The sequence below is a fragment of the Syngnathus acus genome, chromosome 5 (genome assembly GCF_901709675.1).
Source record: "Syngnathus acus chromosome 5, fSynAcu1.2, whole genome shotgun sequence".
Classification (NCBI taxonomy): domain Eukaryota; kingdom Metazoa; phylum Chordata; class Actinopteri; order Syngnathiformes; family Syngnathidae; genus Syngnathus; species Syngnathus acus.
This window is the reverse complement of record NC_051091.1, coordinates 8898598-8920805: the sequence shown is the minus strand read 5'-3', so window position 1 is coordinate 8920805 and position 22208 is coordinate 8898598. Positions and strand designations below refer to the sequence as shown.

General features: G+C 43.4%; 2 protein-coding genes across 2 annotated transcripts; one reads left to right on the top strand and one right to left on the bottom strand.

Moving 5' to 3' along the window:
• Positions 1–714: 714 nt before the first annotated feature.
• dstyk (dual serine/threonine and tyrosine protein kinase) lies at positions 715–13367 on the bottom strand. The gene is made up of 14 exons (XM_037252923.1): positions 12562–13367; positions 10812–11221; positions 7385–7891; positions 7068–7263; positions 6057–6292; positions 5878–5961; positions 5626–5802; positions 4235–4364; positions 3475–3631; positions 3057–3189; positions 2146–2259; positions 1750–1864; positions 1544–1678; positions 715–1310 (listed from the first exon to the last, which is right to left on the bottom strand). The coding sequence occupies exons 1-14, from the start codon at positions 12788–12790 to the stop codon at positions 1123–1125; spliced, it is 2811 nt and encodes a 936-aa protein (XP_037108818.1). The 5' UTR covers positions 12791–13367; the 3' UTR covers positions 715–1122.
• A 1455-nt stretch (positions 13368–14822) lies between these two features.
• On the top strand, positions 14823–21613 carry nuak2 (NUAK family, SNF1-like kinase, 2). The gene is made up of 6 exons (XM_037252934.1): positions 14823–15141; positions 17754–17874; positions 18603–18754; positions 19571–19636; positions 19988–20240; positions 20380–21613. Exons 1-6 carry the CDS (start codon positions 14917–14919, stop codon positions 21426–21428), a joined length of 1866 nt encoding a protein of 621 aa, XP_037108829.1. The 5' UTR covers positions 14823–14916; the 3' UTR covers positions 21429–21613.
• The last annotated feature ends 595 nt before the right edge of the window (positions 21614–22208 follow it).

Sequence of the window (22208 nt, the reverse complement as noted above, 5' to 3'; positions counted from 1 at the left end):
CAGCAGACACACGTTATGCCGACATTGATGTTTTAATTTTGTATTTGCTGGATTGTAGTTGATGGTATTATACCGAATGTGTTTGTGTTTGAATAAAAGGAGAAAAAAAATTCGTTATGCCGACATTTGTTATTTTGTGGGACACCAACTCATATAACAATGTAAAACATACATATTGTCATATAAAGCAGTTAACCAAATGTCTGATTTTTATGTTTTAATTGGCGAATATAAAAGCAAGTCCCTACAATCAATTTCTTTGCCAAGTGAAAATTATAAGCCACATTTTGTTTTTGTTGCAGTTGAAATGAATTGTTGAGCAATTTGGGAGTTTTGCATGTTTAAGGCTTAACAAAACCCTTTAAACTTTAAATAGAACAAGTTATCAAACCAAGTTCTATTTTTTCCTCTGCAGAAGGATTTAACCTTTGATCTTGAGGTCAGCTTCTCACGAGCTTTGCTCACCTCCGACCCCTGACCGACGTATATCCACATGTGCTGCATCTTAGGGTTTTTTTTGCTACATAACCACTTAGATCAACAAATTAGAAATAGTCAGTGGGAGCTTAACAGAAAAGGAATGGGGGAGAAAAGAATAACACTTGCAGTATATTCATTTGTTCCAGTGGAAAACACAAACAAAGAAAATATCTGTTGAATGTTGGCTGTCACATGACAAAGAGCCTGTAAAAGTATTTCAATCGCAATAACATCTGACTTGTAACAGATCCTTTTATTTAAAAAAAGGTGTTTGTGTAGATGCAGACATTAAATATGAGCTAAAATGTATCTTACATTTTTTTTGTGCACAACACTTGTAACGAACGACATTTAAAAGTTGCATCTAGTACCATTTTCTGTGAATGAGTGGTGGTTAGCATGACAAAGTGGAGGACCTCTATACAAATAAACAGTAAAACACATCTTTGCAAACATCTGTATCCCCTTATAAATTACATAAATCCCACATGTGAACAAGAAGTACATCGTCATGAGTCACAAATTGTGGCCATCGAGCATCCGTTCATAAATACAACAACAACAACAACAACAACAACAACAAAAAACACGGATGATGACCACGATCCCAGGGGCGTGTGCGTTAGTTTGTCGGGAGTGCTTTCAGTTCGAGTCCTCCAGGCTGCTGCTTTTTTGCTCCGAGCCGTAGCTGCACAGACGGACCATGATGCTTTGAAGGCCGGGCTCCACGATGCCGAGTAGGGGCCGCTGGGAAGGGTCGCCGTTCCAGCAGGCCTCCATCAGCTGCCAGCACTCCTCATCGAACGAGGACAAGCGTTCGGGTCGGGCACCTGGACACCGTACGGGTTCAAAAGTGACCAAACCAGCCGCTTTCCTAAATAACCTTTTAATCATCATCCATCTGTTGGTTTATTTTTTTGTTTGTTTGTTTTGTATGGACTTATGTGGCACTTTAGAGTGTTATTTGTTTTTGTTTTTTTGTTTTTCTTTTTTTGTTTTGGATGTTCGAAATAAAGATATCAATCAATCAATCAATCAATCAATCTATTGAGCACTTGATCACCTTTTTTGACGTTATTCCACAGTTGATCCTTGCTGGAGCATTTTTCAAAGGCGTCCGGGAGTTTAACGGAACCGGTGCACAGGTACCAGAAGAGGATCCCGAAGGCGTAGACATCGACAGAGTTGTCATACTTCCCTGTGAGGAGCGGTCATAGTGATGAGGAGTCATTAACAGGGGCTTGCATGTTATTTGTATGTTCACGATACCTGTAAACAGCTCTGGTGCCATGTGGATGGGCGTTCCGACAATGCTGCCGGACATCATGGCTTCTGGTTTACAGAAGCCTAGGTCGGTGATCTTAGCACGGTTTTGCTTGTCCAGCTTCAATATGGCGGGAAGGAAGGAAGGTAGGACAGTAAACACAATGAACACACTCGCAGAAGCTGCAGTGGCCCACAGTTCACAGCCAGACACTCGCACGCAGATGTCACACCACCAAGTCCTCCAGGCACATCTCTAATACATTTTGTTGTTGTGTTTAAATTACACAATACAAAACAATTGGACCAGTGTGCAGTTGAATAAAAGCAGAAAATAGATTCTGACATCTGTTTCTAAAAATAGCAAATCAAATGTTACAAGTTGATCTTGTTTGCACCTACCAGAACATTTTTTAGCTTTATGTCTCTGTGCAAAAGGCCCTGACTGTGCAGGAAGCGGATCCCCTCCACAACGTCCAGCGCGATCTGCAACCTCTCCCTCAGTGACAAACCAGCCTGACATGAACACACACACAAAATAAAAAACAGGCACACATTAAAATAATGTTACTTTGCTCAAATGAATGAGTGACTATAAAAAACCTAATAAATTTCCAAGAGAACAAATCAGAATCATAAAAGCATAAAATCATTTCTTCTGGCCTGTTGCAACTGTCACACAAGTCCATCAAAACCAAAGTTTAATTAAAAAAAAAAACTTCATCAATTCAACAAAAAGAAATTAAACTGGTACTGGTTTGTGGGACATTTAGTATCGCACATGTGATATGCTTGTAGAAAAAAACAGAAGAAAAAGAAAAGCCTACAAGCAAGCAAAAATCATAAAAAAAACAATCGTCATTGAATTCTATGAAGAGAAAGAAAGAAGGCCAAATTGTAAGCGTGAGGAAGAGCCTTACAATTCCAAGGAAAAGAAACTCTGCATTTCAGGGGATCCTACTTAGGATACATGTGATTGTCACACATCGAGCTCACTCTGTGTGATGTTTCGACAACCTCGCAAATAAGGCAAGTAGCCTTCGACACTCCCCCAGAAAAAGTAGAATATCCAATTTTATAAGATTTTCTGAAATGACACCGCCTGGAAACAATTAGTAGTACACTTGGAGTTTCATTGTCTCCCATTACCGCAAGATGAGACTGACTCATTCAATGGAAATAAACAAGAACTATTACATTTCTATTGCTGTTACTCAAAATATTGCTTTGTACGAAACCAGTTTACGGCCCATGATTGCTGCACGGAAAACGTTTGTCATGGCTCCGATGCAGCAGCAGTGTGTCATTGTCACCTTGAGGCCGGTGTAGAGGTCTCTGTGCAGCCGCTCCATGATGAGCAGCACGGCAATGCTGGAGCCTTCCCCGTACGTGTGGTCGATAACGGAACCGTGCAGGTCGACGAGCCGCTCGTGCTTGGGCAGCGACCTGAGCACATCGTGTTATTCGGTGTCACTGATCTGTGCTCAGTCCGGCTCGCGCTGGCCTCGCATTCCTCTGCTTTGTGATACTTCAAGCAAACACGTGCTAGGAAGACACTTGGTACAATACACTTGTGTTCTCAGAAAAGCATCAACAGTCCAAAATGGGAATTCTTAGAAAGAATTGTAGTGCAGGGGCATTTATCACATGATGTGAAGAGCTGCTTTTAAATGGCTTAATTCCAAAGGAAATTTGGACTTGTGGGTATTCAGCGAGATGTTACTCATGCACCTTGTGTAGTGAAACTCCAAAGCCAGATCGTTCCAGTGTTTATCATCTGGTGGCACCACAGACTTTAAGGCACATGGATAGCGGCCTCCCCAGCTGTCGCACAAGTACACAACTCCGTACTGGCCACGGCCCAGCTCACGGCCAATCTTTGGTTTGCCTGTTGAAAGACAATTGTGATCAGTTACACGTAAAAAACACACAAATATGAAAGTGGATGTCAAGTCAAAAGATTTCTTTAAAATAACATGCTCTAAGTGGAACCATAAGTCCAAACACAGCACTCAAATTAATATTGCGTTTGTGGAATATGACTTAAGCAGCAAAATCCACCCATTTTTATCCATCTGATCGGGCGGCCATTTTGCCACTTGTTGACTGAAAATGACATCACCGTGCCTAATGGCTAAAGTAACAACCAATCACAGCTGACCTATTTTCTGGGTTTGGTCATGTGACATTCACAAGATGGGTTAGGGTTAGTTTAAAAGCTTTAGGCAGGCAAAGTTACTAGCAAAAAATTTTTCGTCAATCAATATCATACGTGAGTGTTCCTTTCTAATTTATTTAATTTCAGTATTGTCAAACTGTCATTTGAGAATTGTAGTTGACTTCATTTCATTATGCATGAATTCATGACTTTTTTTGTCACAAACACTCCATAAATAAAAAATAAAAAAAATAAATTCAAACAAAGCATTTTCCCAAAAACGTGTCTCAAAACTAAAACTCACTGAATTTAAAAAAAAAATCCAAAGCTCACCATGTAGCAGCACGTCTCGGAGGGAGCGGCTTTCCAGCGAGAGGCGTGCCAGCCGTGGGGCGTGGTCTTTCCTCACACGCAGCCACAAGTCCTCTGTGCGCTCCAATCGCCCCGTGTGGCCTTCTTCCAGCTGCAATCCCACAGGCACAAAATGCCTCATGGTTAGCGTTCACAAGTCGGTCTTTGTCATTGCGACTTTCATTCATCAACCCCTCCAGTTCGTTTTGGGAACAAAAGATTAACCACGTTTGGTGGCCCGGCTGGTCGGCTCCTTTTATCAAACAAATTCATTGTAACTCCATCACCACGGCCTCCCCATTTTTCACTGGCAAGCAGCATTGACCTCCCTGACGTCGTCGTCATTTGTCAAATTAATTTATGCGACTTCCCTCGCCAACACAAACTTACGGGGCTCATTTTTTTGCCACTGTGAATCAATGTTTATCCAAGCATCCCTTTTCATAAATTCCCTCCTGCAGGTTTGTGCACTCATTCGTCTTACAGCAAGACCCACAGGGTTGGCATGAGAGCGGCCTTAAAGCCAAGTTCACACCGCCACTGGATCTCAGCCATGTTTGCACAACCCCAATGACAAATCTTTCATCATTCAAGGCAATATAATCATTCTTGAATTTTTTTCTCTTTGAAATGACAAAAAAAAAAGTTGCTTTTGAATCGCATCAGAGGTAAAGCAGACCCCGTTACGGAGCGACGCTAAAGTTTTCCTTCCTCTCTGTCAAGCTCACAAATTGTAGTTGCTGATTAAAGCAACTTAAGTGTGATTTCCTACACCTCCATGATAGCATGCAGGATATGACTGACATACCTCAGGTTGATTTTCTGCTCTTACTAACAATGACAATATCAGTTCTTGAAGACTTGGCTTCAGTTCCCTCGACATCTCCTAGGGGGTCAAATGTGCCAAAATGTCCATTTGTCAAATGTGTGTTGAAGCATCGTGACATTGTTAAAGAGCAACAACGGTGCCTCATGTGACGATAGCTTTTGGCAGGCCATTCAAGATCCGCTTTTGAATCAATTCAATCATTGCAGAGGACTTCATGAGCCACAAGTGATGCGAAACAAATGATGACTTACATGGATGCTGGATCTTCATAATTGATCGCTGGGTGACTTAATGGTATAACGAGCTATAATGAACACGTGATTTTTTTTGAATGCTTATGACAGTCAAATGACAAAATCTGTTCTGCTTTTAGGTCCTCATCTTTGGTGAAGGGGGGGCAAAGACAAGATTGTCACAACCATTTTTAGATTCATTGAAAGACTTCACAATGTTAGTAAGATGCAGTTTGTTTGATCCTTTGTTCTCCCCATAAATAAATATGCCAAGTGATTTGTCGTATTTGAGGTAAAGGAACAAAGTAAACCTGGCGCAGGGACGCCGCAAAGGCCTCATGGGAGCTGTTGAGACGGGTTCTGAACTGGGAGCAGATGCTTCGGGCCAGTTTGGCGGCGCTGAGACTTTCGATAGCATCCTGGGCCACTTTGCGCTTCCACTCGTGCGAGATGGCAGGCGGGTTCACAAACGTTATCCTGTGGATGATCTGGGAGGGGGGCAGATAATCACTCAGAAGGCACCGATACCCATGTCAAGGAAAATACTGGATTCTTTAATTTACCTGTTTGATTTGCTCCCAGACGAGTCGCGTGACGGAGGATCCTGAATGAAACGTGACCTCAACGTGATAGGCGGCGTTTAATAACTACAACAGATGCACAGAAAAAGGAGAATTCACAATATAAATTCATTTCAATCATCCATGATTCTTTTTTGATTGTTCTTCTGTGATGTGCACACCTGTTTGAGGTGATTGGAGGTGATGTGTGCGGACGATTCGATGTGGGACTTCTCCAGACTGCTGAGACATCGCTCCAGTGTCCCGACGAAACTTTCTCTCAAATAGTCCACAGAACTGATGAGTTTGTTGGCCACGGCTTGATTCAGACGCAACACAATCAGCTCCTGGATCTGGTGGATGCAAGATTTGATCTCCTTTGAGGTCACCGGCTCGCCGTTGGTTGTTACGATTATGTCTGCGGTCAAAGGGGGAAAAAAAAAAAAAGAGCATACTTAAATGCAGTGAAACTTTTTAGAATGGCTTACAATATTAAAGATATTTTTATATAAAATGAACATGAAAAAAAAATAGAAGGCAACCAGCACAAGTGATTATGTTTGACCATTGAGAGGTTAGGTATGCTAGAAAACAGCAAGCTCATGTTTTTTTTCTCTTCTGATCTTACTACATCCACCTTCCTCTCTAGGAAAAAAATATGGCAGCTAGTAATGGCATTTTCCTCCAGGATACCTGAGAGGATTAGTCTGCCATGTCACAACCACCCTATTATAGGGCAAAGTTTTTCCATTGTCCAACAGCGAAACACTCACTGGTAAAACAAATAATATTCTTTCATACATTTAGAATGAAAAACGGTAACATATAGTATATAGAAAATCCCCCAAATCTCGTCAACGGTTTTGATTGGCTCATTTTGGTCACGTGATCACAAGATATCTTACAGTCTGTGACAGTGGATTGGGAGTGGAAAAAAAAGTTCATGTGACAGCACACATACGGTACTTTATCTTTATTTAACGGCAAGCAACCTTGGATCCACATGAGACCTTGGCTCAGTCCGGACCCGTACTGCAGTCCGCCAAGATGGCCACGCTAGACATTTTTTTTATCACAGAAAAAAAGACGTGCAATAGGCAAACAAACTGTGATATTGCAAGTTATTTTTATGAGACTGCTAACATGAGGACAAGATGTGCTTTTCATAACTTACCTGGTGCAAACTAACTCACCCGCAAATTCTAGATTGGCAGCATCTTCAAGCAATTGCTCTTTCATGCTGCCGAGTGTCTCCACAATCATTTCCTTCATCTCCTCTTGTTTGCGGTTCGCAATCGCCATGAGGGAGGTGAACAATTCCCCCTCTTTCTCACGGGTGTATTCCAGCCTACGGGGGGTTATTTGCAGGTCTCTCTGCATGTCGAAGGCCTGCAGGGGGCGAGAAGGAGCGGGAAGGAGACACGCTACTTCGTGTTTGGTTCTTGCAAATTTTAAAGACAAGCTCTTGAAGGACCGCCACTAATAAATCATAAGGCGCAACTTATCTGACCTGATTGATGAAAAGATCCAAGGAGCGACAGTGGAGCCCGTTGAGCAGGCTGGCAGCCTCCACCTGTTGGTTTTGAAGCACCTGGCGAGTGAAAGGCACCAGCAGCCTGTGGAGTCTTTCGAAAGCTTCCCCGAGCATGCTTTGCGGCTTGGCGCCCGGGGTGGGCATTTGCGAGGGCGCTCCGCAGGAGCAATTTCCCGTCGGGCCACTAAGAAAGTCAAGGGAGAGAAGCTGTTTATGGAGGGCGCTCTTCTCCCGTTCCTTCTCCTTGTCCGGGCGGCGACTGGGCTCCGGCGAGGCTGCGGGCATGGTGTCGGGCAGGCGGATGAAACAGATGGGAAAGGAGAGCATCTCTTTGACTTTCCAAAGTTCGGCCACTTGATCTGTGCTTAAGGAGTCCTCCTTGATGGCGTACAGTATGATTGGAATCACATTCCGAGTGCAGTCTTCTAAGGCCTCCTCCATGGGCTGGACGCTTGCACATGGCACCACCATGACCTTTGCTTCCTGATGATGAAACACAAACATTTCAGGATCATTTGCAAATACAAGTAAAATGACAGCCAGAAAAGCACAGACATTCTCAAAGCTGTTAGCTCGCAAGCTAATTGGTGGCTAGCACCGCTCGTTGGACGAAGGAAAATGATGATGATATTTCAAACACCTTTAAGCGTATTGTTTGTTTTTACAGGCAAAATTCATTTGCGGCAGTCGATCAAACATGTGCATAAAAATAATAATAAAATAAAAACACAAGATATGTGTAGTCTATTATTTTTTTATGGGGTTTGTTTTAGCTGCAATTCTAAGATATCAAATAAAAACAGAATGAAATAAATGAAAATGTTATGGTATGTGCATCATGTGTGTGATGACACACCCATATTACATTCTTTTAGCTTACTGTCATTTTATGACTCACCGTTTGACATTAAGAAGTCATTTGAGTGACAAGCCTCCAACAAAGCCCATGTCAGTAAACACGCAGCTAAAGAACAAGATTATCTTCTTTGGCAAGGGAGTGGAGTGCAAAATGAGGACATCCAATGCATATTTAGCTTTTCAGGGTTTTTAATTCTATATTTACGTCTCCATGAGACATAATTTTCACGATAAAAACGTTCACAATAAATGGAACTTCATAGAATGTGACTGTTTTCACTGTGAATTCATGTTGTATCGATGACTAATATGTTCTGTCGATTTGTCTGACCCTTGAATGACTAAATAACAAAAACGAGCTTGGGAGGGAGGTCGTGATGGAAAGGGGCAGACATAGCAACACAAAGGAGACAGTCAGTCCCGTCACCAAGAAACACAAACTGAGCCGCCTTTCTGAAACAAAGATAGCCTGCAAGCAAGCATTCAGATCAATACAGTGTTTTGACTCTGTTGATTTCAAGAAAGACCCTGCGAGAAAGTCAGTGTGACTGGCTTTTATTAAGGCTTGGGGGAAACAAATCCAGCTAAGTTGACCTATAAAAGCAGTCGAGCCAAAAAAATGAATTTGAAAATATTTTCTTTGGAGTGAATATTGAGTTAATATGCATGAACATTAGTAAACTGTTATTAGCAGAGGCGTACTTATCACTTATATTTGGATTCATCTATAGGATAATCGATTCAAAATAGATTTTTTAGTAACAGCCATAGGCTGAAGGGAGTATTTATTTTCTCTTGCAATATGACCCAATAAGATAATCGAGCGCTTTAAGAAACAAGACGACTCGATTTTAACAGCATGAAAGTCGGAGGCATCTGTTAACAAGTCTGAGGCCTTGTGTGAATTCGTGGAGCGCTGACAGGTTATGTGCCTTCAAAAGAAACATGGTGACAGATTTGCACCCTTTGTCCTTTGGGTCCCGAAATAGAAACGTGCTGGGACGAGGACGACTAACTAATTAGCAAGTGTCTGCGCGTGTGGCAGCAGTGTGTGAATGCCACAGTGAGCAGAGAGATTCTGTACCTTTTGCAACACTGACCCAAACACTAATCTCTCTTTCATTGAGCAGAAACCTCAGGCTGCTTTAGTCCCTAAGAAGGAACATGTGCTCATGAACTGGCGCGTGAAAATCGTCCACACCTTCCATCAGCGGCGGCTGACAACATTCATCAACTTCAAATACGCAAAATCAGAATGTTATTCTGAATCTCTGATAAAATATATCAAAGCGAAGATTAGCCATGATCCAAATAAGGGATCTTGTATTTGAAGCAACATGTGATTATGAATAATGATAAAAACTATTTCTGAGTTTCCGCTTATTTTTCGTCGTTAAGTCCCTAAGGCGAAGAATGCCGATTATATCCGGCAATTTGCACCATGACAATTTTCATGCTGCACTGTTATAAAACATTTTTTCCAGATGGCAAGGATTCAGTTGTATCTATGGTAACTTTTTCCATAGCAAAGGGGGGGTTGGGGATTTTCTTTTCCCCCCTAGTCATGTGAATCGCACCAGACCAGCAGCATTACGTAAGGGGGTTAGGCGGCTGGGCTGCCCTGAGGCAGGTACCAGGCCTGGCGTCTCGGAGTTTGACATGAGGGAATTTTTGGGAGCGAGTGGATGACAAAAAATTTCCGCCTCACACGTGACTGAGCAACGACTGTCCTAAAATCGATTTACTCCCTTTCCCAGCTCATTTGGATTTTCAGCTTTTATGAGAGGTGTGCACCACTTTGTCCTATTTTTTTGGGGGGGTGGGTGGGTTTGGTGGGGGTGTCAAATAAATGCATTTTGGGTCAAATAAAGTTTTGAGATGATGTATTTTTCCATATCGGAAAACAGGGGTGTGTAGACTTTTTATAGCGTTAGTGTATATCCCATCGTCAGCTATTTGAGAGGATTATCAGTCTAGTGAGAAAAGACTCACCTTCCGGGCACACCCCTCCCCCTTTCTTGTCCGTTGCCTCAAAGAGTGAGTGCATATGCAATTTTCTGCAGTTGTTGGCAAAGTTAGACTGCACAGTCCACGGTGCATTATTGATATTTATTTTCATGTTTACTCTGACACGTGTACTCAGAGTGAATCTTTTTTTGTTTGTTTTGTTTTATTACACTCAGGTAAACAAACGTACGACAGTTGTTCAAATGCTGCCAACAGGGGTTAAGATTTTTGGATGCCGACAGTCAGTCCCGGAAAAGATTTATTCGGAGAAAAAAAAAAAAGGTTTTGAGGCTAGAGCTAATTGAAACGCACACAAAGCTTTTGTTTGACATCAAATGCACTTTAAAAGAAAAAGTCCAACTCTTCAAAGAGCCATTGAATTGAACCCATTGCTTGCAAAGTGAAAAATCCCAAACATTCTTGAAATATTGACTTTTTCAAGATAACGCTAATCAAATCTAATGAGATTTTTTTAAGCCAGTTCATTTGATTTGCAACAGTAAAGGGAATGTTGCAGATTGTGTTCTTGACAACCTACCTGAAGTAAAGGGTGATGCAGGGTGATTTCCAGCTCGGCGAGCCTGTGCGCCGGGTCTTCGCATTCCTCGTGGATCTCCAAGTCTTCACGGGGCACCGTATCCCAACGGCCGCGGTTGGCCGCCAACTGGTGCACCAGCTCGTATTGGCCGGGCAGCGCCAAACTGAGTCGCGTCTGTCTCCCATGGGTGAAACACAACTTGCGCCTCTTGCACGGGGTGCCCTGGACGCCTCCGCAAGGCTCGCCGGCCTCGGGGCCCAGCGGCAGCAGTCTCTCTCCTAGCAGGCAATTGAGCAGCTGGTAGCGGGCGGTGCAGTTCTGGCCCAGCACCAGGATGTATGGGGCAGCGCCCACCGTGTTGCGCAGGAACTCTTCTTCGTGGCTGGGGAAAGCGATGCAGCTCAATTGCCCTGTGGGGATAAAAAACCAAGGCTGATTTAACCATAATTAATAATCAGATACTGCCACGTGGAATTACAGTGGAATTTTGCAGGATCCCCATGTAAATGATGCCATAAAAGTCAACGTTGTCCAGTTTCCACCATGCTGACTTAAGCGTCAGCGTGACTCAGCACTTTCAGTTACATAAGCACAAGACTACAAATTTGTCTGCTTGGCTACATTACTTGGAATTTGTATGCATTGCTGAAGCTAAAAGAGCACATCAAATCTTAAAGGCGGTCCACGCATTGCAATGTCAAGCTTCATAGACGCGACTGAAGCAAGCAGACTAAATAGTAGAAACAATCGCTTGACATCATGTGGTGCAAATTTATGTCGAGATATGTAAGGCAGGATGAATCTCGCGTTTTGTAAAGTGAGGACACGTGCTTGGCTGCTTGCATGAAAGGGAGCATTATCCCATGCTTTCTGTTGTGTATGACTCATCTAATGTTCAGGACTGTTCAGTACAAGCTGAAGAAAGTTGTGTCGGTCTTTTGGGTGAGTATGATATCAGCAAGTGCTAGTCTTTATACACACACGTTCATTCATTCATCATTTGAAAATGAATATCTTTTGAAGTCATTATCTCGTAATCACAATACGTCACATCACGTCTGTAGGAAATTACTAAATTGGTCACAACGGAGCTCACATGGGCAATCTAATTGACCAAAAAATTAAATAAATAGACTTTTTGGCACAGGTAGGCAAGATCTGGATTGGCGGCCAACAAATCACAGGCCACATTCAGACAGCAATTCACACTCACACCTATGGACAAGTCAGCCTTTGATCAAATTTACATGCATGTTTTTGGAATCAATCTGAAAACGGAAGGGTGGGGGACAAAAATAATGAAATGAAGAGATAATTAACATAACTAAACGAGCCTAAGAAATTGAAACGACAATAGAACAAACCATAAATGAAAACAATCAAAGATAAACATAAAAAAAATCTAATTTCAATAATTAAATAACAATACTCATTAGGTGTCATGTCACGCTTAGTTTTAATTTATCAAAAAATACTATGAGGCTGTACAATCAACTCAGGTACTCATATCTCAAGGCATCACTGCATGAATATCAACAGGTGCATACAGGTTAACTGTACCTTCTGCCCTGCCACCTGCTGGAAGAGCGTGTAATTGGTCTACCTGTCACTATACGTCGCTAACATAGATAGATGTACAGAGTTAATGATCCATTTTCAACAAATCAGATCATTTGCCACAATAACTGGCGAAGACAAACTCAATAGGTGCTTGAAACGTTTGCAAGGATGCTGAAGGATGTTGACCCACCTGCCTCCAGAGACGCTGACTCTGAGCTCATGGCTGATGCACACGCGTTGCTGTAGTTCTGTCTGATTTCCCGGAAGAAAGCATTGGTCTCCTTGAGGTTCTTCTTGAGCAGAGCGGAGTGCTTGTTGTAGCTGTTGAATATCCGTGTGAGCTCCCGAGTTAGCGGAGTGTTTTTTTGCTGCACGTTCCCCTCCATGGCCAACTTGTGTGCTCCTAGCTTATGCGACATCGCATCGACAATAAGAGCTAGCTTACCGACTTCAGACCTCCTTAGGTTTGCATTATGTGTTGGTGCTTGGAGGCCAGTAAGATGTGCTTTTAAAAAGCAGGCAATTCGAGAAATGTGCTAAATAATGTGCATCCACATGGTAATCCCCGCCTGGGTTAGCGTTGATAGCCGGTTGGCATCGCCTGTCCGCCCTCGTCTGGTAAGCGCGCCCTGGAACAACTTGACGGCAATACAGCTCGAGGATAACCACCTCTCTGACCTCCCAGTCTCCGTACCAACACCCCGTCGAGAGATGAAAAAAAAAAAGAAAAAGAAAACGTGGGAGTCTTCCGAGTGACGCCTCGGGGAAAAATATCCTCCTAAAGTCTCGCCGATCGCGACGAAGCAATGTACATCTTGCCGACAACGCCACAAGAGTCAAAAGTATATTTCTCGTCTCTCGGGGACGATGAGGAAGCAGAGGGTGGTGTAGGGTGGTGCAGGACGAGGGAGCTGATCCTACAGCTGCCCACAAGCCATCGAATCACAGCAAAACAAAAAATCTGTCAAACTGAAGTTATGGAAAGTAGAGGGCGGAGTCCGGGTAGAGACAAGCACCCTGGGAAATGTAGGTTAATTCCGTTTTTTGTTTGTTTTTTTTCCTCCTCATTTAGCAAGAAATGGAAATACGAACGTTTCTATTGGCCTTCGATTGCAATTTGACCTAATTTAATCGTTGTAATTTACAGCAAAAATTTGAATGACTGAAACATTTAGTTCGTCCCAAATGCTGTGACTATCTGGAACTCAAACCAATCACGCACACAATCATGCCAGTGAAAAACGTTATCCTCCTTTGCACATCTTGCTCAGCTTTACATTAAACACGCACTAAAACCGTACGAACAGTTGCGCCATTGCGTCAAGTGGTGTTTAGCTCCCTCTACTGGCTAACCAGCCCAATTACAAAAACAACACATTCAACGTTCTGAAAGGTCAAAAGTGCCAAAGTTACATATCAGATGATACCGTAATTCATGTATTTCCTTACCATGGGAAATGAATACATGAATGTGAAATTCTAGTTGTAATAAATACAATGTACGGGTTACGGTTTTAACTGTTTAGTTATATTATGAATTAAACATGGTCTTCAACTTCATTTTTTAATTTCAATTGGAATATACGTGTCTGCATTTAATTGTTTGATAAAAGCTACATGTATTATTCCATTTTGGTTGATATATATTTAATTCAGGCCGAAAACATATGCACTTCCACTATAGTCCACTAGATGGCTGTAGCCACCTGTTGAAACTCAACTGACTGAACAGGCCCATATTTTCCAATAAATCAGTTTGTGAATAAATCTCCATCAATATTTCATTATGCACTGTTGTTCCTTTTTGCGACATTTTTGAGATGTGCCGTGATCTTTTTCTAATGTAAAATATGTGCCTTGGCTGTTTAGGTATAAAGACAACCTACTAAAACTAACAGAATAAAGTGGCTTGAACGGCTTAATGCAACCAACAATCAAATGATAAGATTAAAGAAATTGGTTTTGTGTTATTGAATTGAACTTGTACATGAGCCTGTGACTTAAACAGTTTGTCTACTATTGTACATTTTCTGTGCACAGTTCAGTTGTGTTTAACTTGATACAACACGATACAATAACATATAAACCATCAGGATTGTGTTCGAATTAATTTGTTGGAATGAAAGTTGAGCTTTGTGCCGCAAGAGTATCCGTGCGCTTAAATTTCTTTCTATGCACTCCGGTGGTTTACAATAATAATAGTAATCAAAATACAAAAAGGCCAGCATTCATTAGGACGTCACTCAAGGAACACCATGAGTGTTATGTTGCTACATACATTTATTTATTTATTTTAATCACAACGACAAACACCCAGTGTAATGAAACCCCTTAATAATTCAAATTTATTTCAATCCATGCACTAATCGGCACTGCCTGTCATCATAATCCAGCGCTCCTTCGCGCGACGGACCCCGCCCCCCGCCTCTATGACGCGTCATGAAAGAGCACGCGTCTCCCAACCCGCTGTAGTGTACCTGTTCGGTAGCAGGCAACGTCTTTGCTTCCAAGTTGCACTTTTCTTTCTGCACTGCGTCAGGTCAGGATGGAGGACTCTAGCGTTGGCCGCACCTCGTCAAGATCTTGGCCGTCAGTCGATAATCTTTCATCCGAAATGAAAGCTCCGCTTCTGCCGGTCCAGGTGAAGAAACAAGCTGTGAAGCGACACCACCACAAGCACAACCTGAAACACCGCTATGAATTCCTGGAGACACTCGGGAAAGGGACATATGGCAAAGTTAAGAAAGCCAAGGAGAGATCTGGCAGACTGGTAAGCTTTAATGACTGAGAAAAAGAGTAATAATCTTAAATGTGCATTAATTAATGACTGTCTGAGAGCTTCTTGTCCTCTTGGCCACCTGTCAAGAAATAAAAATTGTTTGCTGAGCAGCTGTTTTGCACTAAAGTACTTCCATAGGGACTAGAGTTGATATAAATGTGCACCCGTTTTACATAAAACCACAAAAAGAGAATATGTGTGAATGTTGTGGATGTTTGGGCAGCGCTGATCTTTCCCACTTGGTCACAATCTGAAGGCAATTCTTGTCCTCGATTTTAGCAGCAGACTCTTAAACGTGTGAAGAATGTAGTGCTATCACAAAAGACTACACTAAAAGAGATTGAATGCTCCTTGTAAAACTGTCAGTGCACACAGCCTTTCTCAGCTTTAAATTTCTCAGTGGCTTGTAATCAACAGGGAAAGGCATTTAGGCGAGTGAGTGAGGCACTTAAGAATATATTAATGAGAAAGTGTTTATTCACAGAAATAAATACCACACTACTGGGAAGTTTGGGAGATAATAAAAGCAGAATTGAATATAAGACAATTTACCTGGTTTTATCAACAGAAATTATGAGATGTAGTCCTCTGTAACCATTCTATGAAAAAATCTGGTGCAACAACAAATGTTCCAGATGAATACTGGGGGATGCAAAAGTACAGCATTGCCTTGAGATAAAAGTTGTTGGACGAGCTTATTTGAGATGTTATGCCGATTGTTTTCTTAGTTGGTTGCTTGTTTGCCTTGACTTGTGATCAAACATTCAAGATAGAAGTACTGTAAAGTGGCAGTGAACTCCATTGGCCAATGGAATGCCCCCGCTATCTTAAACGCCATAGGCAAGATTAACAATTAGCATTGTAACTCGGACAAACGTGTACCAACTTTATCATGTCACTGTATATTATGAGTCTTTTTCAGATGAATGTTTTTGGGCTCTTCAGAACTTTTTAGGTTTTAGTGCATTTTTCTGTCACAATGGCAGCCCAAGTCTGCAACAACATGTGCAACAATGTCAATTGCATCTTCCATTTCCAGAGCCTTTTGTCTCTACTTTTTAAGTTTGCTACGCTCTCTCTCTCCTAGCTACGCCTGGAATGTGAAGGATTTTCCCACCCGTGCCTTTTTCCAGACAAACTCTCTTCTTGATCAGATTAATGACCTAAATGTTTCGTGGGAGTGTCTCTTCAGTCAGAGAAGCAAACGTTGTTTATCACCAACGCTCTTTGTTATGAGTTTTCAGCGTGAAAGTGCAATCGAAGACGGAATTTCCCTCCTTCCACCTGCACTCGTCACTTCGCAACGTCACAGAACATGTTGAGTCGTGTCCACGCACGCACTGCAGGATGTGAGTCGGTGTCTGAGAAGCACCCCTGCTGACATCTTGCTGAGCTTGCTGTCATAATACTGATAAGACCCAGCAACTGGCCACTCTAAATGTGCTCCGAGCAAAGTGGAGCCTTTAGCATAGTTGTAAATACAACATTCCTCTGCTTTGTGTCTATTTACCAGCTCTGCCACTGATGGCCCAAATGCGCATCATCATATGTTAGCATCGTCTTTTGTACAGGCCGCCACTTTGAACTTAACCACATTTTATGAAGTGCATAACCCCACATGAGAAACTAGAATGACACATTCCAAACCTCTATCAAGGCATAACAATCCTAATCTGGATGAGATCCAAATGCTCCACCCTAGTTAAGTGTTTACCTGACCTTTAATGAATCAAATGAATTTATCCAAATTAGAGTTCATCACTTGGGTGCAAATAGCAACATTTTATTTTTGAAAACTCAATCTTTTCTGACATTTCAAAAATACATGTATTTGTGTAAACCTGCAAACGCCAATCAAAACAACCTCCTAATAAGGTCAAGGGTGCCATGCATTGGTTGTTCTTCTACTTTCTGGGTGGTAGCGCGGTCGGAGTCTGGTTGTGTTTGTCCTGGAGCCCGAAGATTTTTCGGCTGCGGGTGCCGAGTGCGTAGAACAAACTGACGGTGACAAAGGGCGCACACACACTCAGATAACCTCACAGGGGTGTGAAGTCATCGTGAGTCCAGCAGGCCCCGTCTGACAGCTATTCAAACAAACGCAGGAAATCTGAGTTGGCCCGAGTCAGGAAAGGGATTCTAAGCGGCGCGAGCCCCCACACTGACTCACGCCGCGCGTCCAGACCAGACGGTGAATCACACACGTCAGGTTTGACATGACGAGTCTACATTGTGACCGCTTGTCTGTCGGGTGGCCCGGAGGCTTTGCAAATGAGAGGGCTACCCTAAACACCATCTGGTGCCTCACGGTGACTCTTCTTAACCTTGAGGCTGAGCAGCGAGGAATGTGTGGATCCCACACAGGCTTGTCAAAAGCCTTTCCCCCCCCCCAAAAAACCTGATTCAGTACTTTTGCTGATGAACGTTAATTTTTTTTTGGGTAACTTAAATATGGCACTTTAAAGTGTTATTTATTGTATTTTTAGATATATATATATATATATATTTCCTCCTTTTATGTTTTTAATATGTTCAAAATAAAGACATATCATAAAAAATATTAGCGTCTGCCTCAAATCATCTATTCTCTCGGCTTCTTTTCAAAGGTTGCCATTAAGTCCATCAGAAAGGAGAAGATCAAGGATGAGCAAGACCTGGTTCACATTCGCCGGGAAATTGAGATCATGTCATCGTTGTGTCACCCGCACATCATCACCATCTACGAAGGTATGCGTGCAATTTTTGTGTTGATCCGAGTTCATTTGTTAAGTCGCGCACGTGAAGAGCGAAACGTGATACCCGTAAACAGAGCCATCTCCATCCGAGTGCGCTCACGCAAGTCTTTTGTGGAAACCGATGATCTGTTACATAAGTGCTGACTCCACGTTGCATCACAACAGCAGTGTTGTGGGCGGCAAACACGGAGGCCCTAATCGAGATCACCTCATTGCGCACTTGTCACTGCCCGTATGGTTCATCCCAATTAGTTTGGCCTGCTGTGGGGGCCGACAGAAACAGAATTAAGGATGCCAACAATCTAATGAGGTGTCAAGAATAATTTAAGTTTACAAATGTAAAAAAAAAATGAATGCCAAAGATCCAGGTGTTGGAAGTTATTGCGACTTGGAGTCAAGTTGACTCGAGTCACTTTCATAGCAGTTCAGATACAAATTTGTGACATGACTTGCTCAAGAGAAAATGACTTTCGACTTGACGGTAAAGACTGAAGACTTACATGTGTTTAAAATCTTCATTTATAAAAGCGCAGACCTCCTCAAATGGTCAGAAGAATCCGAAACGTGAAAGACAGTACGTGTTCCCCTCCAGTCCTGTAGGGGGTAGTAATGAGCAGTAGAAAAAATGGATGCCTCTGATAGTGTTAATGAAATTTATATATAAAGTCTTATCACTCAGTATTTTGAAAACAATTAACTGCTTTCATCTGTCCTTTTCAGTCTTTGAGAATAAGGACAAAATCGTGATTGTGATGGAATACGCCAGCAGGGGGGACTTGTACGACCACATCTGCGACAGGAGGCAGATAACCGAGCGGGAGTCGAGGCACTTCTTCAGACAGATTGTGTCCGCTGTGCACTACTGCCATCAGGTAAGAAAGAACAGCCCACGTGTTGCAATAGCTGGACTTTGCAGGTGTTGGCTTGACCCCATATCCCTTCCAAGCGCTTCCTCACGGCAATGACATAGAGCTCCCCTCGGACTAATCGCTCAGCTCGTGCTCTTTCCACGGCACCAAGCTCCCCCGCCCCACCCGCTGTTGCGTAATAACCGTTATTAACCGTCAGATGGCTGATTGGATGCTCTGAGAACAATGCAGAGGAAAATGAACACGGGGAGGAGAGGCGGCGTCAGGGCCGAAGGCCAGCCGTCCCAGCGCACACATTCACGGTCACTAATGAGGGTGTGATGGAACAGAACAAGCATGCTCGCACACCATTGGCCGCACTTCACCAGTCCCAAAGCTAAGGCTTCAGCGGAGGTGCTTTCCATGTAGGCTGGATAATTATTTACAGAGTAAATTACCCCATCATGTTCAGTGTCAACCGTCGCTTTTGTTTCTTTTATTGGTCCCCCCCTCATATAAAGGGACATATTTGGCCCAACTTTGAATCATAAAAAGTGCAGATAATAAATCTTGTATGCCAAATTCACATTGCACCACCCGGAGCATGACCCTGGCCGCAAGTGAGCAGATGACCTGCATTTTTGAAAAGGCAAACATTAGTGGAAGGCATGCTCCCCCGCAGAGCCAAGGACAATACAGCATAGCTGACAGAATGTGTTCCAACCTAATCCTTTTATGTAGTGTAGACAAACGTACACATCAATGAGAAAGATTATGTGTGGAATTTCACAAATGAATGTGAAGATAATTGATATGGACTACTTTCATTTCTTCTTCTAGAATGGAATTGTTCACCGGGATCTGAAACTGGAGAATATTTTACTCGATGGCAATGGCAACGTCAAGGTATACAGCTCTCTGTAATCGATTACACAGTTGTGTCTAAGACTAAAAATAAAAGTCATTGGTTGTATTGATCAACTTTACGCTAAATGGGAAAAAATGTGTTGGGACACCTGGTAATTAAACTTGAACATGAGAGGGAATGTATCTGCAAAGGACAGTTGTGTTAGTGGTTAATTTTTGTCCATTCATGCTGTGGGGTCAAAGGTCATTTATGTTAGGGACCTGGCTCACGCTCTGTTTTAGTTTATCCCAAAGGTGCTTGGGGCACATAATCATCCAAGCAAGCTTTTTACAGACCTTGCGGTGTCCAACGAGGAAGAGACGTATCTATTTCCCACTTTTTTGTTACAGATTGCCGACTTTGGCCTGTCAAACCTTTATCACAGAGACGAGTACCTTCAGACATTCTGCGGAAGCCCCTTGTACGCATCTCCAGAGATCGTCAACGGTCGGCCGTACCGTGGGCCGGAGGTGGACACGTGGTCTCTCGGAGTGCTGTTGTATACTATGGTTCATGGCACCATGCCCTTTGATGGGAACAACCACAAGGCACTCGTCCAACAGATCAGCACCGGAAATTACCGCAAACCAAACAAACCCTCTGGTGGGTGTTTGACCATTTCTTGACAAGGGGGGGAACACAATTCATAGCCACGACAGTACCTCGGGCTCTTCTAGGATGACTTAATGAAGCAATTTTTAGTGCTGTAGACAAATCATTTACTCCTCTTGCTTCCTAACAGATGCGTGTGGTCTCATTCGTTGGATGCTAATGGTGAACCCTGAGCGCAGAGCTACAATTGAGGAGATAGCAGGACACTGGTGGCTTAACTGGGGTTACCAGCGGTGCCTCCTGGCTGAGACAAAGGCTAGCCAAGTTGAGGAGACGGCAGCCACCGCTCCGTCAACGCCGCACCCGGCCGGGTTGGCCGGCGTCGCCAGCTGGCTGCGGCGTACGTCGAGGCCTTTGCTGGAGAACGGCTCCAAGATGCGCTGCTTGCTGCGCTCGCAAGGTAGCGGCGGGGGTGATGTGGTGCGCCAACGCTCTCTGCGGAGGTCACGGAAAGAGAATAATGTCTCCCAGCCTGGCCATGAAGGGAGTACAGACACCCGGCCTTCCAAAGGCATTTTAAAAAGAAGAAACAGCGCGAAACAGAAGGTGATGAGCGAGACTCCCGTTGAGGTTTCAGCAGAGCCGAAGAACCTTTTGGGTTTGTCCACTCCGGCCAGTGAGCCCTCCTCTGCAATGCAACCTCGCAAAGGTATCCTAAAGAAGCCCACAGAGCAGGAATCTGGCTACTATTCCTCCTCTCCTGAGAACAGTGACTCTGGCTGGGTGCAACAATCCAAAGCGTGCCCCTCGGCTTCGACCCACAGAAAAGGCATCCTCAAGCGGAATGGAAAGTTCTCCTCGGGTGGGCTTCAGGAGTTCGGCTCATTGGATCAGCTGACCGTTTCATTACCCAGCCGAAGCACCAGGCCGAGCTCAAGTGGTGCCATCAGCGAGGACAGCATTCTGTCCTCAGAGTCATTTGACCAACTCGATCTTCCAGACTGTGTAGGACTTCCTGCACGCCCAGAGAAAGCCGGTAGGCCCACCATGAGAGGATGCGTTTCAGCCGACAACCTGCTGGACATTCAAGAAGAGGGTATTCTCGGAGACGGGCTGCAGAGGCGGTGGAACTGCTACGACGCCGGCGTGGCCGACAGCGCCTTCTCCATTACAGACTGCGATAATGTCACTCAGGCTTATAAGCAGGCCTTGATGATTCACAGCCCCGCTCCAAGCTGAACACCACGAAGGCTCTGTCGCCATCATACATGGCCCCTCTGCCAAAGTACATTCGAACAAGTGCACTTTAGGCATTGTCTCAGTGGCCAACATCAGGAATTGCACACACCAAAAAAAGGGAAGCGGCAGAGAGAATTCATGGCTTGGTCATGTTCAAAAATGAATGATTTTTTTGTAAAAAAAAATGCAAGATGGAGTCTCAGGGCCTCAAACTTGGCGTAATCAAAATTCACCCTAGAACCAAAACACCTTGAATGTAAGTTATTGTTGGATGTCAGTCATTTGGTGGTCCCTGGGCCTAATATAAAACATTGCACTTTTATCAATTAATGTCATTGTCAGCCAGGTTCAATATGAGTACAGCTTCTCAGCTTTTACTGCATTCAAACTTCAACATTACAAGATACCAAAGAAAACTGCCCAAGCGCTCAGGTCAGATTACTTACGATCCATGTTTTGCTTTGAAACGATTTCTGGCCTAAATTTGAACGATGACATGACTAACAACTTAACACACATGCGTAACCTGTTGGACCTGCTGCTACACCCAAATTTAATCCCACGCATGCACGTGCACAGGCGGCTACTGTCTTTCAACAGGTGACGTTTTCCAGTCACGAGCCGGGAAAAACAGCAGCAATTGTTTGACGTAAACACTGGGCTTTCTTAGTTGAATGTTAATGTGTAACTGCTGAAGTAAATGATGGCGCATGGTTTTTGGGTATGACGCAGGTCTTCCATTTCATGAGGAAGTGCTATGGGGATTTTGCTAAAGCCTGA